The 14,368-nt window shown below is 38.9% G+C and overlaps 1 protein-coding gene across 2 annotated transcripts in view; it reads left to right on the top strand.

The window, feature by feature from the left end:
* The window catches only part of Nf1 (neurofibromin 1), a 230,850-nt gene that overhangs the window by 73,655 nt on the left and 142,827 nt on the right, over positions 1-14,368 (top strand). For both annotated transcript variants that reach the window (XM_032911686.1, XM_032911687.1), the window contains exons 12-14: positions 1,761-1,892; positions 6,439-6,573; positions 9,502-9,615. In XM_032911686.1, coding sequence (XP_032767577.1) covers positions 1,761-1,892; positions 6,439-6,573; positions 9,502-9,615 — 381 coding nt within the window. The remainder of the gene's footprint in view (positions 1-1,760; positions 1,893-6,438; positions 6,574-9,501; positions 9,616-14,368) is intronic.

Genomic DNA, 14,368 nt, shown 5'->3' with positions numbered 1-14,368 from the left:
CCACTGTGTGGTACCATTCCCTGTGTAGTAGAGTAGAGAAAGCTCTTCGTTCTGCTACTGGATTCGATGTGACCAGCTCTATCCAGCTCCTGCTGCTTTGATTTACTTGCCACTAGAATCTGGAACTGTGAGCTAAATATTCTTTTTCCCTGAAGTCGCTTTTGTCGGAGTATCTAATTACAACAACATGAAAAGAAACAGAGACAGTAAACAACACCAGTTTGTAGGAATTGACTAAATCAAATAACTGAGAGACAGCATGACCACAATAACTTTGCATTTAGATTTCTTAAGTTAATTAATGACTTTTTAATGTGTACTGTTGTTTTGCCTACTGTATGTCAGTGAACAGATTTGGTGCTTGTAGAGGCTGGAAGAGGGTGTTGGATCCCCTGGAGCTGAAGTTGCAGATAGTTGTGAGCTGCCGTGTGGGTGCTGGGAATTGAGTCAGGGTCACTGTAAGAGCAGCCAGTGCTCTTAACTGCTGAGCTGCTCCTCCAGCCTTTGTTTATTTTTTGAGATGAAGATTTTCTGGGTAGCCAAGGATATCCTTGAAGTTCTTCATGCCTTAGCCTCCCTAGTGTCAGGATTAAAGGTGTACACTACTTTGCCTGCCTTAGTTTTGCATTCAGTTTTTCTGTAAAGAGTTCGTAACTCAAAATACTGTGAGCTGTGAGAGACTTAAATGTTAAGGCTAGCTTGGTTTTGAATAAAGAATAAACTGTGAGTAGGATGAAACTGCTAAATCACCTGTATATACTATATGAATGTGTTGTTATATCAGATTTTTAACTAAAGTATTACAAATTGAAAATTTATATTTAAAGCATTTTATTTTTATGTATAATATATTTAAGTAGTGAAAGTTTATCCAGTTATTTTCTATAAACTGATAAATTTTAATGATCTTTCACAATTATTTTTTAAGCATTTAAAATTGAAATATATTAATTGAATTTAATGTGAAAGTCATTAAAGACATACTTAAATAAAACAGGCTTTATAAATCAGCTAGATCGACTAAATGGAAATAGGAAAATGTCTATATAGAGTAATTATTTTATAAACCCCAGCTAGGTGTGGGGATGCAGCTCAGTGATAGAGCACTTGCTTCACACACACAGGTCGCAGGGTCCTGGCTGTACTCTCCAGCACCGTAAAACAAAGCTACTTAGCTAGGATTAGCTGTCTTTGTTTTGGTGACCATTTAGTCTTCCATGTGTTGTGCCATCTGCTTATCAACTTAAAAGGTTATTGGTATACTAATGACTATTTCATTTACTAATTTCATGTTGTTAATTACTGTTGTTTGTAAGCATCTGAGTAATGGTTTTACATAGTCTTTCAACATTGTGTTGAACCACTAATCTCATGGAAAGCTATGATGATAGCATTCTTACCAGGTGAAACATATAAATATATGCATGTATTTCTGAAATGTGTTAATACTAAACTTTTTTAAAAGATAAAAATTGGCTGAAGAATTTCACAAATACTTTGTTTTTAAATTTAGTATGGCATTGTTGAGAAACGACAGCCTCATTTGCACATACTCAGTATTGTACTCTAACATACCGTGTGTCTGGTTAGTGTTTGACCTAGTGACATCGTTTGAAGACTTTGGAAATCATATTGTACGTTTGCATGGTCTTAGAAAGTTTCTCAGGAAAGTATAAAAATGGTAAACAAAAAGGTATACAGTGGTAAAAGAATTACAGTTCATGTGACTTTGCACTCTCTGTTCTCTCGTTTATCTTTAGTCTGCATTGGATTGGTGGCCTAAGATTGACGCTGTATATTGTCACTCAGTTGAGCTTCGAAATATGTTTGGTGAAACCCTTCATAAAGCAGTGCAAGGCTGTGGAGCACACCCAGCAATACGGATGGCACCAGTAAGAAACCATGGGTTTGCGTTCTATCTGTGTGCTGCATTTCCAGTGTCTTCTCCCTCCTGCTGACAGCGTTAGCGTGCCCACTGGTCCTCCCTTCCCTAGGAGTGCTGTGTCGCGGTGCCACTGCTGCCCACTTAACCACACTTGCTTTTCACTTCATTTTCTTAACGTTTCCAGAAAATGTTAACGTCTTAATGAATGTCACCTTTCCTGTTTTCAGTTTAACTTTTCTTACCCAGCCGTGGTGATTTGTTTACTACTTTCAGACCCTGGGTTAGAGCTGGTGCCCTGATGCTGAATGGTAGACAGGAAATTAGACATAGAGTAGAACAGCTGGGACTTAAAGGATTTCTGTTTTAGTAAATATGATCATTTAGCAAAATTTGAGCAAAAACTGATAGGAGGTTGACATTGATGTTTATTTAAACTTATCATAGGCTTACTTTGAAATTGTGTTCCAGGAGACTGGTTACTATAGAATAAAATTCATAGAGAGTGAGTTGCCGTAGTTGACGACAGCATTGTGCCCGTGATTTCTTGTATGGAGGAGGATCATTTACATGGTGACTCCTGACATTGACTGCTGGTGCTTTGTCTTCTGCTTATTTTCTGTCCTTACTGGCTGCCGTTGCTCACATAGTCAGATGCCAACCAGTCCTTGTTTTGCGTGGCAGAGGGCTTCTGTGGCTGTGAGTATATATGACCCATTGTAACTACCTCAGAGAAGTCCTTTGTTTCCTTGACTTGTCTGAGTATAGTTACCAGTATAGTCACGTCACATTATTCAAATGAACATGCACATATCTTCACCTGTTGGTTTATCTCATAAACTAGCCAGTTCACATGTATATTGAAGCAGGTTCCTCTCCAGCATGCTTATCTTTCCAAGCTCCTAAGGACAGTATATAAAATGTGCAAAATACCTCGCTTTATACAGTTAGGTTCACTCTGTCCAGTTGTCAGTAACAGTTTCTGAGGATCTTAAAAGTACACCAGATGTTCAAATGAGGACGTTTTCTATACAAGGTGCGATCCTATTTTTATCCTAAAATGTTTATTTTTTGCTAAAAATAATAGCTGAAAGGGCATGTCATTTATGGTTTTTTTCTTTTCTTTAGCACTGGATCTCAATCCCAGGTTACCCTTAAATGTCTAACATGTACTGTGCTATACCCCCTTCCCCAGTTTTATTAAATAAAATTTAATATGCAAGCTTTCTTTAGTTTACTTTTTTTGTCATGGCATGCACATATTTTTAATGTAAAATATTGTTACAGGTATATATATATGTTAGTGGTAACATATATAGTAGCTATGTAAATATTTCTTAACTAGACATTTTCTTTAAGTTTTAGTAATTCTTTGAATTTACCCCCACCCTGTTTTTTGCATTAGGAGGGCATGCTAACTGTCAAACCCAGAGGGGCTTTACTATGCCCAACTGTACTACTGATCTATATCCCTAACCCCAGCTTACTGTGTGTTTACCTCTTTATGCTGATAGGAATAAAAATTGGAATTGGTGGAAAACCATATTTGCTTCCTGTTTTATATTCAGCCCAACACCAATTTTTACGCATGAGTGCTGAAATGAAGTGAACCTCATTTATTCTTTTGAACAGCCACAGATTTGGTTGGTGGTCTGACATATTGTACATTTTGAATTTCTTAGATTTGGTGGTTAGTTGACACTAGGAGGCCCTACATTTTGCTTTGATCACTGTTTTCTTAAAGCTGTAACTAGAGAGGATTTCTTGTGGCCCAATGATATGATAAAAATTTTGTTTTATTTCTGTTTTTATTTACTATTATTTTTGGAAATATCAATATACATTTAGCTTTTAGACTCACTGTAAGCTTTGTTTTTCCCTTTGAGATACAAACTGTGTAGCTTTGGCGGACCATGAACTTACTGTTTTCCTGCTTCTACCTTCTCAGTGTTCTAAAAGATTCATTTTTATTATTTTTAATTACATAAGTATATGTGTGGGTATGTACACATGAATGGAGATGCCCATGGAGGCCAGAGGCATTAGATTTCCCTTTGAGCTGGAGTTAGAGGTTATTGTGAGCCATCTGATACCACTGAGCCATTTCTCCAGTCCTTTAGAGCTCTGTATATTTGTATGTATAGTATAATGAATGTATGTGTAATGGCTGTAGGAAAACTTCCTGGTTAATATTTTCATCAGAGAAAATGGCAAATTAATATGACCCAATTGTATAGAGTAAGGAAGTTTTAGAGTTTGGGGAATCTTTAAGGTAAAAACACTATTCTTGGTGTTAATGTGTGAATAGACCATGTATATATCTGGTGCTAATACTAGGATCATGGGTTGTTTACTTGAAATGATTTTGGTAGCTCTTAGGAGTTCAGCTAAGCCTTCACTTGACTGCAGATGCAGCAGTTCAGAAGTTCTGTGTAGCTGGGCATAATGGACATACCTTTAATCTAAGGTGGTGCAAACAGGCAAATCTGTGAGTGGGAGGCCAGTCAGGACTGCACAGCAAGATTGATTGATTGATTGGTTCCTAAAAATTTGACTATTGGGGTTCTTTCTCTTTCATAAAACCAGTTTAATAAAATGTTTAGATTAAGATGGCCTCTTAAAGACCTGCCTTCATAATGTTCCTCTGGTACCATGTTTCTAGATATTGTTCTGAAGCTGCTTTTGATCATTGAAACTAGCTGCTTTCATATGACTATTGTACCCATATTTCTTTCTCCTTTTCTTTTTTCTTTTTGGCACTTTAGTAGTAGTTTTATCTCCTTGAAACATTTGTCTGAGTAATAATTTATATTTTAAAACTAGAAATGTGCTTTAATAAAATTAAAATGTGAAGTTTTAAATTTTTGTCTTAGATGATATCTTGGCATAGATGTTTCTTACCAGTCTGTAAAGTCAGCTCCAAAGTCTCAAGTTGGCAGATGGTTTTGGTTCCTAATAACAACCTGAGACTTTGGCCTGGGAATTTCTTGCCTTGTATAGCTGACTGTCTTTAGCCAGAGCACATGTGTCCATTTAGATCCTACTAATATTTGCAATACAGAAGATTAGATGGTAAATGAAGTCTTTTTTAAAAATATATATACTGATGACCATTAAATTATAAGAGATATTTGGAATTTCTCAAGTCTTAGATTTCCTATTAGTCAGTTATACTACAGAACAAAATTTACATGTTAGCACCTGGCATTAAACCAAAAATTACTTTAAAAATGATTACTAAATCAGAGAAAACGTTTACAGTACTGGTTGTCTTCTGACTGTGTGGTTCTTGTGCAGTGCTCATCACACTCAGTTACATCATAGGGAGTTCGTTCTGTGAAGGCTTTACCTTGATTTCCAATTAGACTTTGAAACATACACACATGTGCAAGCACACACACATATCTCCAGAGCACACATCCCACAGAACTTATTAAATGCATCTGATAAACATTTCCTTTCATGTTAGAGAGTTTGGATATTTCATTTCTTAAGTGCTTAAAAATTGAGAACTGTGCGTGTCCTGTGATGTATTCATCTTCAGTTGTTAACTGTAAAGGAAAATGGCCGATCTACAGAGACGTTTGCCATGGTTGAATAAAGGCTTCATAGTCTGCCCTCCCTGTATCTTTATATGTACTCACTATAGGCATCCAGGTCAAAGTAGATTTGTGTGCGTGTGTGTGAGTGTGTCTGTTAGTTAAAGGAGATTTATTTTATGAGACTGGAGAGAAGGTAGAGTGACAGTGTGACAGTAAATCCAGAATGCAGTTGTTAGATTTTTTTTTTAAATTGACTAACATCCAGAATTAATCATTTTAATCAACCATAATATCTCTGTGATTGAACTACATTTCCACCAGTGTTCTGTTTTATGAAAATTTTTATGCAAAAAGATAAATGCGGGCATCCTATAACTTAAAGGAGGAAATGCTGTCAAAATGAAAAAGCAAGTTCATAACTAAAGCCATAAATAGAAAAGTTGCCTACAGAGAATGTTTCATGAGTTCTAAAGAACATACTTTTACTTCTGTCTGACAGTGATGTTTGTTTCCTTCTGTGTATATCTAGGATTCACAGTGGTTTTTCATTTCTCTTAGGACAGCCAAGGGGCATCTTACAGTTGATAGGGTTGCAGTCTGTAGTGTATTTTATATGTACATGTGGCATAACTATTTGCTAGTTTGAATTCTCTAGTATGTATATGTGTGTATGATATAGATACAGTATTTTTCCTCAGTATTTTCATACTTGAGAATCACTTTTTGAACCCAGGAGTCAACTTGATATTATACCTCTTGTGTTTTAGATTATTATTAAATATTACTAGATTGTTATATAAGAATAATATAAATGCTATAAAAACATTTATAATATAAATGCAGTGTTAAATGTATGCTTATTAGCTTATGCTTCTACCAGTATCGTACATTTGGTGGTGTGAAATGTGTGTTTTCAAAGCATTTTAAATAATTTCTTTTATAAAGTATAGCTATTATTCTGAATCTGATATCTGATTCTTACTAAGTGGATGCATGTTTTTGCTTTGTTATTAGAGTCTTACCTTTAAGGAAAAGGTAACAAGCCTTAAGTTTAAAGAAAAGCCTACGGACCTAGAGGCAAGGAGCTACAAGTATCTTCTTTTGTCCATGGTGAAACTGATTCATGCAGACCCAAAGCTTTTGCTTTGTGTAAGTATTTTTAATGAAATGCTTTGAAATTATTCCACTAATTTATTTGAACTAAAAGTCCTTTTAAATTATGAGTAACCTCTAAGTATTGCTAAGAAAGCCAATTCCAGAGAATTCTAATATAATTAGATCACATTTTCTGACCTTTTCCTTCTCCTTGAGCTGTATTCAGTAGCATCACTTGCCCTCGTTCTGCAGTGTAATCACAGATTTCTGGGGTCATGTGGGACAAACGGCTGTAAAAGCCGTGTGCTCAGCACCTGGACTGCTCGTTCCTTTTGCTGTTGCTAAGTAAGTTAGCTTTTGTAACTATCTCCCTGTGTTCCTTTGATCAGCCTTCTATTATCATTGGCTCTGCCTGTAACCGTATTAGAAGAGAAAGTTGAAATGAGAGCGGTTAGTATGCAATTATTGCCATAACTCTGCTTTTTATTGCTGCAAATGGTATTCTATTCCTGAGAACATGACTTTGGTAAGCAGAGTAATTAAGAACTAATGTAAAGAGTGTAACCAAGTGGATGTACATGAGGAGTAAAAGCATAGGCTCTGGGGCAGGACCGATTTGTTTCACCTTAGGTTTCTCATCTGAAAGTCGGCAGTAATACAGTTCCTTCCTCAGAGACCGTTAAGACCAAAATATGTATAAGGCTTTTAGGAGCAATTCCTAGCACATAATAAGCAATAAAATCAGGTACTGCTATTGTTAATAAGATACAATTAGCATTAGCATTATTACTGTCCAAGTAGAACAGTTTGAATTGTTCACAGGATGACATGTTCAACGTTTCCCATGCTCTAGTCCTTGGAGAACACGCCAGATGACATTTCTACTGCTTTCCTCAGTGTCAGGCCTGTGCTGTGCAGGTGCTGTACGGATTTGCTGCTGTGCTCTTCAAGTTATCAAAGTAAAGGCATTCATAACTAATTGGCTGTGGTTTCAAGAATTCTGTGAACCCCACGTGTGTGTGTGTGTGTGTGTGTGTGTGTGTGTGTGTGTGTGTGTGTGTGTTTGCGCACATCCACGTGCACACATGTGTTTTGTTTGGTTTTTGAGACAGAGTCCTGGCTGTGTGTACAGTAGATTGGCATTGAATCTGCTATGTAGGCCACACTGATCTCGGATTTGTTGCGCATCCCAGGCTGACTTTAGACTAGATGCTCCTGAGGGCTAGAATTACAGGAATGAACTACCATGCCTTCACTGCAGAATTTTAAAAATATTTACACATGAGCGATTTTTTTGATAATGAGAGATAATAGAGCCAGAAAGGATGAAGTTCCCAAAGGATGGGTTACCCCAAAAGAAGACCTTTCTGTGTTTTTGAAAAGCCCACCCAAATTTGAAAGTTAAGTAGAATAAATAGTTAAATCCTTAGATTGGAAAAATTTTCTAGAATTTGTCAGTAGACTCTGAAAATAACACTTTTTTCTCTTGGTTTCTCTGGCGTGTGGTATGAACTGTGGCGACACTCACTGTGCTTGCCACATAGCTCAGGCTCCTCTATGTACAAGGCTGTAGGCTGTGGTTTATGTTCACCAGTGGACAGGGTGGCCAGTGTATCCCATGGTAAGTTGTTATTGTTGAAGAAGCAGGGTTGAATTCTTTGAGAGAAAATCATTTTAAGTATACTTTGCTATTTTCCAGGAGTTGTGGCGTCCTTTTTATTTCCTTGGTGATGTTGAGGATTGAACTAGAGTCAGGTAGTCTCCTAAGGCTGGCAGAGGCTCCACCCCTGGCATACCCCTGTCTTTGTGGGGCTTTTGTTTTGTGTCTGGGGGAGTTGGGAGTTCCTCTGATAGGCTGATTGTCACTACCCAGGCCAGCTGCCTCGCTCCATGGAGGTTGCTTTCTTTGCTGCCATCTAGTGGTTAAGTGGCTTTCCTCAGTAACTGCAGGACAGTAAAACAGTATTTTACACATAAGTTCTAAACCTTAGTTAATAGGAGAAAGGTAAAGATGACCTCAGTCATGCCATCTTGTTGGAGGAGTTTTGTTCTGTGACTTTGTCCCGGTTCCTGTTACTCCATGGTTTCCCAGCTTCCTAAGCAAGGAAGCTTACATTTCTTACATTCCCCAGTCATTTCTCTTCATTACGTTAGTGTCCTCTTTAAAGAGTCTTGTTGATGTGTATAAAAAGATAAAAAGGAGAATATGTTCTATGGAGGTGTAGTCAGGTATGGGAGAAGGGGGTGCCCCAGCGGGCCCATGCTGAGGGATCCCTTCTCGGTGCGGACCAGCCACATGAAGGCATAGTATATTATTTAGTGCATGGGGAGGGGAGTTGAGAGGGTAGTAGAGGCAAAGAATGGCAGGGGGAGGGGAGGGCAAGGGAGGAGAGAGGATGAGAGAAGAGGAAAGAAGAGAAGAGAAGTCAAGACCAGCTATGAGCATGTGGAGAGAGGGAGAAAGGGAATGGGGAGAGCAAGAGGGAGAGGAGGGGGTCAAGCAGCCCCTTTTATAGTCAGGCACACCTGACTGTTGTGGGGTGGAGCTTAAACAAAATGCTAACACTTGTCCTGCCTGGTCCAACTTAGTATCTTTTAGCTAAAGTTGCTCGTGACTAAGAGGTAAGTGAATCTCTGAGTTCATGGCCAGCCTGGTCTAAAGTTTGAGTTTCAGGATAGTGTGGGCTGTGCAGAGAAACTCTGTCTCAAAGAACAAAAACAAAAACCCCAAATTTAAAGTTTGAAGGGGCTAGAGAGATGGCTCAGTGCTTAAGTACTTCCTGCTTTTTCAGAGTTCCTGATTTTGGTTCCCAGAACCCACACAGGCAGCTCGCTGTTGACTAGCTCCAGCTCCAAGGAGTCCAGCACACTCTCCTGCCTCCGTGGCTGTCTGAGCACACGTTCTGTATACACAGACATGCACACATGCATAGAACTAATGCATTTAACAAAAATAAAACTAAGTTTGCTTTTCTTTTGCAGAATCCAAGAAAACAGGGCCCTGAAACTCAAGGTAGTACAGCAGAACTGATTACAGGGCTCGTACAGCTGGTTCCTCAGTCACACATGCCAGAGGTCGCTCAGGAGGCTATGGAGGTAAAAGGAAGTGAATTCTGGGCTCTTGAAAGAAAGATTGTAACTGTCTCTGTTCTTTTTCTAAGAACTTAATTTTTTAAAACAATTATTTGACTCTTTCTATGAGCTTGCTTTTACAAATATATTTTAAAAATTTTAAAGTAAGTGTGTGTGTGTGTGTGTGTGTGTGCGCGCGTGCGTGCACGCGGGTACATGGAAGTCAGACAAAACTCAGGTTTCTGGCCTTGGATGGCAAATACCTTCAACAGCTATAATCATCTCATCAGCCCCAACAAATTTCTTTGTTTTGTTTTGTTTTTTTTTTTGGTTCTTTTTTTCGGAGCTGGGGACCGAACCCAGGGCCTTGCGCTTCCTAGGTAAGCGCTCTACCGCTGAGCTAAATCCCCAGCCCAATTTCTTTGTTTTGAGATAAGATTTTTATTCTATTCTAAATCCTAAAACAATATTCCTCCTTCAGCCATTGTACTGGCTGGAATTATAGTTATGTGTCACAAGTCCTGTTGTATTTGGATTACACGGTGTAAAAAGTTTTGGAAGTTTTAGTTTCTTTATTCCTTCAGCTATTATTGTGTTTACATAATGGGGTTAGGCTGTGTATGCACTCACTGTGGCACATGTGGGGTTTGTCTTCTCTGTCCACCTTTCGTGGGTTCTGAGGATTGAAGTCAGGTTTTCAGGCTTCCGTAGCTGAGCCGCAGGGACTGGAGGGTGGACATTCAGTGAGGACTGCCACAAATACTGCTACTAAAGCTACTGTATCATTTACTACTTCCACTAACCGTGTATTGGTTTTTGGTATTTCTCTACTGTTGATGACACTTGTTATAGCCTGTTTTTAAATTAGAGTCAATGCACTGTGTTAACAAAGTTGACTTTTTACAAAACGACATTTGTAGCTGGGTGGTTGGGGTGCATGTCCTTAATTCCAGCCCTCGGGACACAGAGGCAGGTGGATCTCAGAGGCAGTCTGATTTCAGCCAAGGCTACATAGAAAGACCCTATCTCAAAACTACAAAAATCTACATTTACTTACTTATTGTGTGGGAGGATGTGTGCATACCACAGCATGTACGAAGAAGTCAGAGGATAACTTGTAGGAGTTGGTTCTTTCTTTCCACCTTTTGGTCCCAGGACTCAAACTCAGGTTGTCAGGCTTCTACTGACAACAGACACCTTTGCTCCCTGAGCCAGCTCATCAGCTTAGAGTTTACTGTTTGTTAAAATCATCTTTAATCTGTGTTTTATAGTCCAGTCATTATCACCCTCCCGGTCTGTTCTCAGTTCCTCCTCCCACACCTACCTCTGTCTCCAAGACGATGTTCCTACCAAAACCCCTTTCCACTCCAAATCTCTCGAGGGTTAGATGTGTTTTTTTTCACTGAGGCCAGACCAGGCCATCCTCTGCTGTATATGTGTCAGGGGCCTAGGACCAGCTAGTGTATGCTGCCTGGTAGGTGGTTCTGTGTCTGAGAGATCTCAGGGGTCCTGGTTAGTAGAGACTGCTGGTCTTCCTATGGGGTCACCCTTTTCCTCACCTTCTTCTAACCCTTTCCCAATTCAACCACAGGGGTCCCTGACCAGTCTATTGGTTGGATATAAGTGTCTGCTTCTATCTCTGTCAGCTGCTTGTTTGGCCTCTCAGAGGGCAGCCATGCTAGGCTAGGCTTTTATCTGTAAGCACATCATAGCATCAGTAATAGTGTCAGGCTTTGGAGCCTCCCCTTGAGATGGATCCCAATTTGGACTGGTTACTGAACCTCCTCCGAGTTTACTTGTAAGTGTTATTTTTGTACTGACAACCTAAATGTACACCTTTAAACGGAATTTATCATTTTATAATTAACATATACAAGTAATTTAAGATTTAGAATATATTCAGCCCAGAAAGTTTCCTTTCTGCAGTTAGTACTCTAACCCTTGTTCTACAAACTTAATAGTCTGATTTTGCAAATGTGGTTAGTTTTACAAATTTGTAGTTCCTAAATAGAACTCATCAACGTGATCTTACTTTGTGTACCCCCTTAAATTAGGAATTTTTTTGACACGTGTGTTGTCGCACATGTTATTTCCCTTTTCCTAGTTATTGGTGGATATTCCATTGGCTCGTTCATTAATGGGTTCATTGGTAGACAACAGGCATTACTACTGAATGTCAGCCTTGTATTCCTTGCAGTCCCCATCCCTTTTTAATCCCATTTCTTCCCCTGGGCTCCTTTGTAATAATTGATTTGCTTTGTTAATGTAGATTAGTTTGTATTTTAGATAAATGAAATAAGTTTTTATTTTTAGTTTGGCATAATTGCTGTAGTTGTACTGTGTTAGTGGTTGATTGTTTTCAAGATTCATCTTGTTTTACTCTATTTAGTCCTATTATACGAATATAGCATAGCTTGTTTACTCATTTATCTGTTGATGAGCATTTGTGGTTTTGCTTTTGGCTATTTAGAAATACAGCTTTTGCTGGGTGGGTATGGTGGTGTATACCTTCATTCCCAGCATTCAGGAAGCAGAGGCAGCTGTAGGTTTGAGGCCAGACTAGTCTATATGGTGAGTTCCAGGCTAGCCTGCTACAGAGTAAGAATCTGTTACTAAAAATGATTTTGATGATGATGATGGAAAAAAGCTAGCCTCTAGATATTCATTCTCTCTCTCTCTCTCTCTCTCTCTCTCTCTCTCTCACACACACACACACACACACACACACACACACACACAAAGTAATATGAACAGATCTTTTCTTTTTCTTGAGTAAGTTCTAACTGAGGCAAAAATCTTGCTGTGTGGTCCCACAAGAGACATGGCATAGATGTAAGCACACTGGAAGACAGTACAAGTGTGGATAAGTGTACTGTAGTACATAGAAAGTGAGGGTGTTTTACTTACGTGTAAGGGTGTGTGTGTGTGCGCGTGCGTGCGCGCACAAGGATGTGGGTATCCAGGGCAGCCAGAAGAGGATATTGGCTCCCTGTAGTTGAAGTTGCATACAGGTGGCTGTCCACTGGCTGAGACAGATGGAACAAATTCAAGTCTTCTGAAAGAGCCGCAAATGCACTTAGCTGCTGAGCTGTCTCTCTAGCCCCAGATTCATTGGAGAGAGAGAGAGAGAGAGAGAGAGAGAGAGAGAGATGAAGATCTTGTTGCAAAGGTTCAGTCTGTCTAGGAAGTAAAACTGCATCAGGTTAGTAAAACTTCAGAATATATAAAACAAAATATGAAAAACTCTGTAAAGAAAGAAGCTGTTTGCAATGCAGAGTCATTGAGTACTTTCCTAACTTCCAGTAGGGTAAGGATAGCGTGGGGTCCTTGTCATTCATTAGAATACTACACTGAATGCTACAGTACTTTTTTTTTTCAAGAATACCTAGAAAATATTGAGCATAGGGGAATACTTAAAAGTAACAAAGTATTGAAGTATTATTTTATTGCCATAGAAGAATTAAGATAGAATTCAGTAAGATAAAAGTTTATAAATTTTAAAATGTGGATACTATGTTTTTGTTTACATACTACTGAGTATAATTTAGTATAACTACCCTTAAATGTTATTTATAATATCAGAGCTAAACATAAATGCTGAAGTTTACTCCTGGTCACAGAGCCAACAGAAGTGTACATGCCACTCACAAAGCACACACAGTGGTCGGCAGTGCAACCAGAGTAGCAGCCATTCAGATATGTCAGCAGAGTAGACATTCCTGTTCTATTGGTTTAACTGAATTCTATGCAGTAATGAAAGTAAAAGGAACTGGATTGGTGGCATGCTCCTTTAATCCCAACTCTTGGGAGACAAGAGACAGGAGAATGGTTGTGAGTTCCTGGCCAGCCTGATCTACATGGAGAGTTCCAGGCCATCCAGTGCTAAAGAGTAAGACCCTGTCACCAAAATGATGAAGGTGATGAAGAAGAAGAAAAGAAAAATTGATAGCCTTTAGGTCCCTAATATAGAAATCTAAGTTGTGAACAGAGTTTTCATTTTTTTTCTTGAATGGATTCAAGAAATTGTAAGACAACAACAGTAACAACAAAAGCGATAACCAAAAAATTCAGAACAGCATGGTTTACAGAGAGTTCCAGGACAGTCAAAGCTGCATAGAGAGACCCCGTCTAACAGTAAACTAAATCAAAGAGAATTACTGATGAGTGCAAAAGCTGGGTGAATCTCACTGGCACGCTGTGAGTGAAAATAAGCAACGGCAGAGTGCGTTACGCAGAGTGCGTTCCGTCACTCCTTCACATAAAGCTTTTCAAGCAGCAGTGTGGTGCCGGCAGTCAGAGCCGGTGCCTGGGAGGTGAGGTCTGAGTAAGTACATGCATTTTCCTCCAATAGAGTATCGGGAGGACTTTAATTATTCATAGTAAGAGAATGGGTCTATTTAAGAGAGTGGTATTTCAACTTGGCATGCTATTAAACATATGCTAAAACCTATGTGAGCCATTCAGCAGTATTGAGAATACTTAGGACATACTGGATGAGTAGAATGTGTTTGGAGCGTTGCTGAAGCAAGTCAGTCACACAATTTGTAGCAATAGATATCATCAACAAACCACAAGTAGTAAAGTGTTTTCCAGCAAATTGTATCATCTCTTTAATGTCAATGTATTCTCTGATACTGGCATGATGATATAGTCACCCAACGTTGAGGTGGTTCTCAGGGCATGTCTCTGTCAAAATGACACATGGCAGCATGGAAGACTAAAGCAGAAGGGGACATGGAAAGCAATATAAACTCATTGAAATGAAAAAAGCTAGTAC

The sequence above is a fragment of the Rattus rattus genome, chromosome 9 (assembly GCF_011064425.1).
Source record: "Rattus rattus isolate New Zealand chromosome 9, Rrattus_CSIRO_v1, whole genome shotgun sequence".
NCBI classification, from domain to species: Eukaryota; Metazoa; Chordata; class Mammalia; order Rodentia; family Muridae; genus Rattus; species Rattus rattus.
This window is presented reverse-complemented; position numbering and strand designations above follow the sequence as displayed.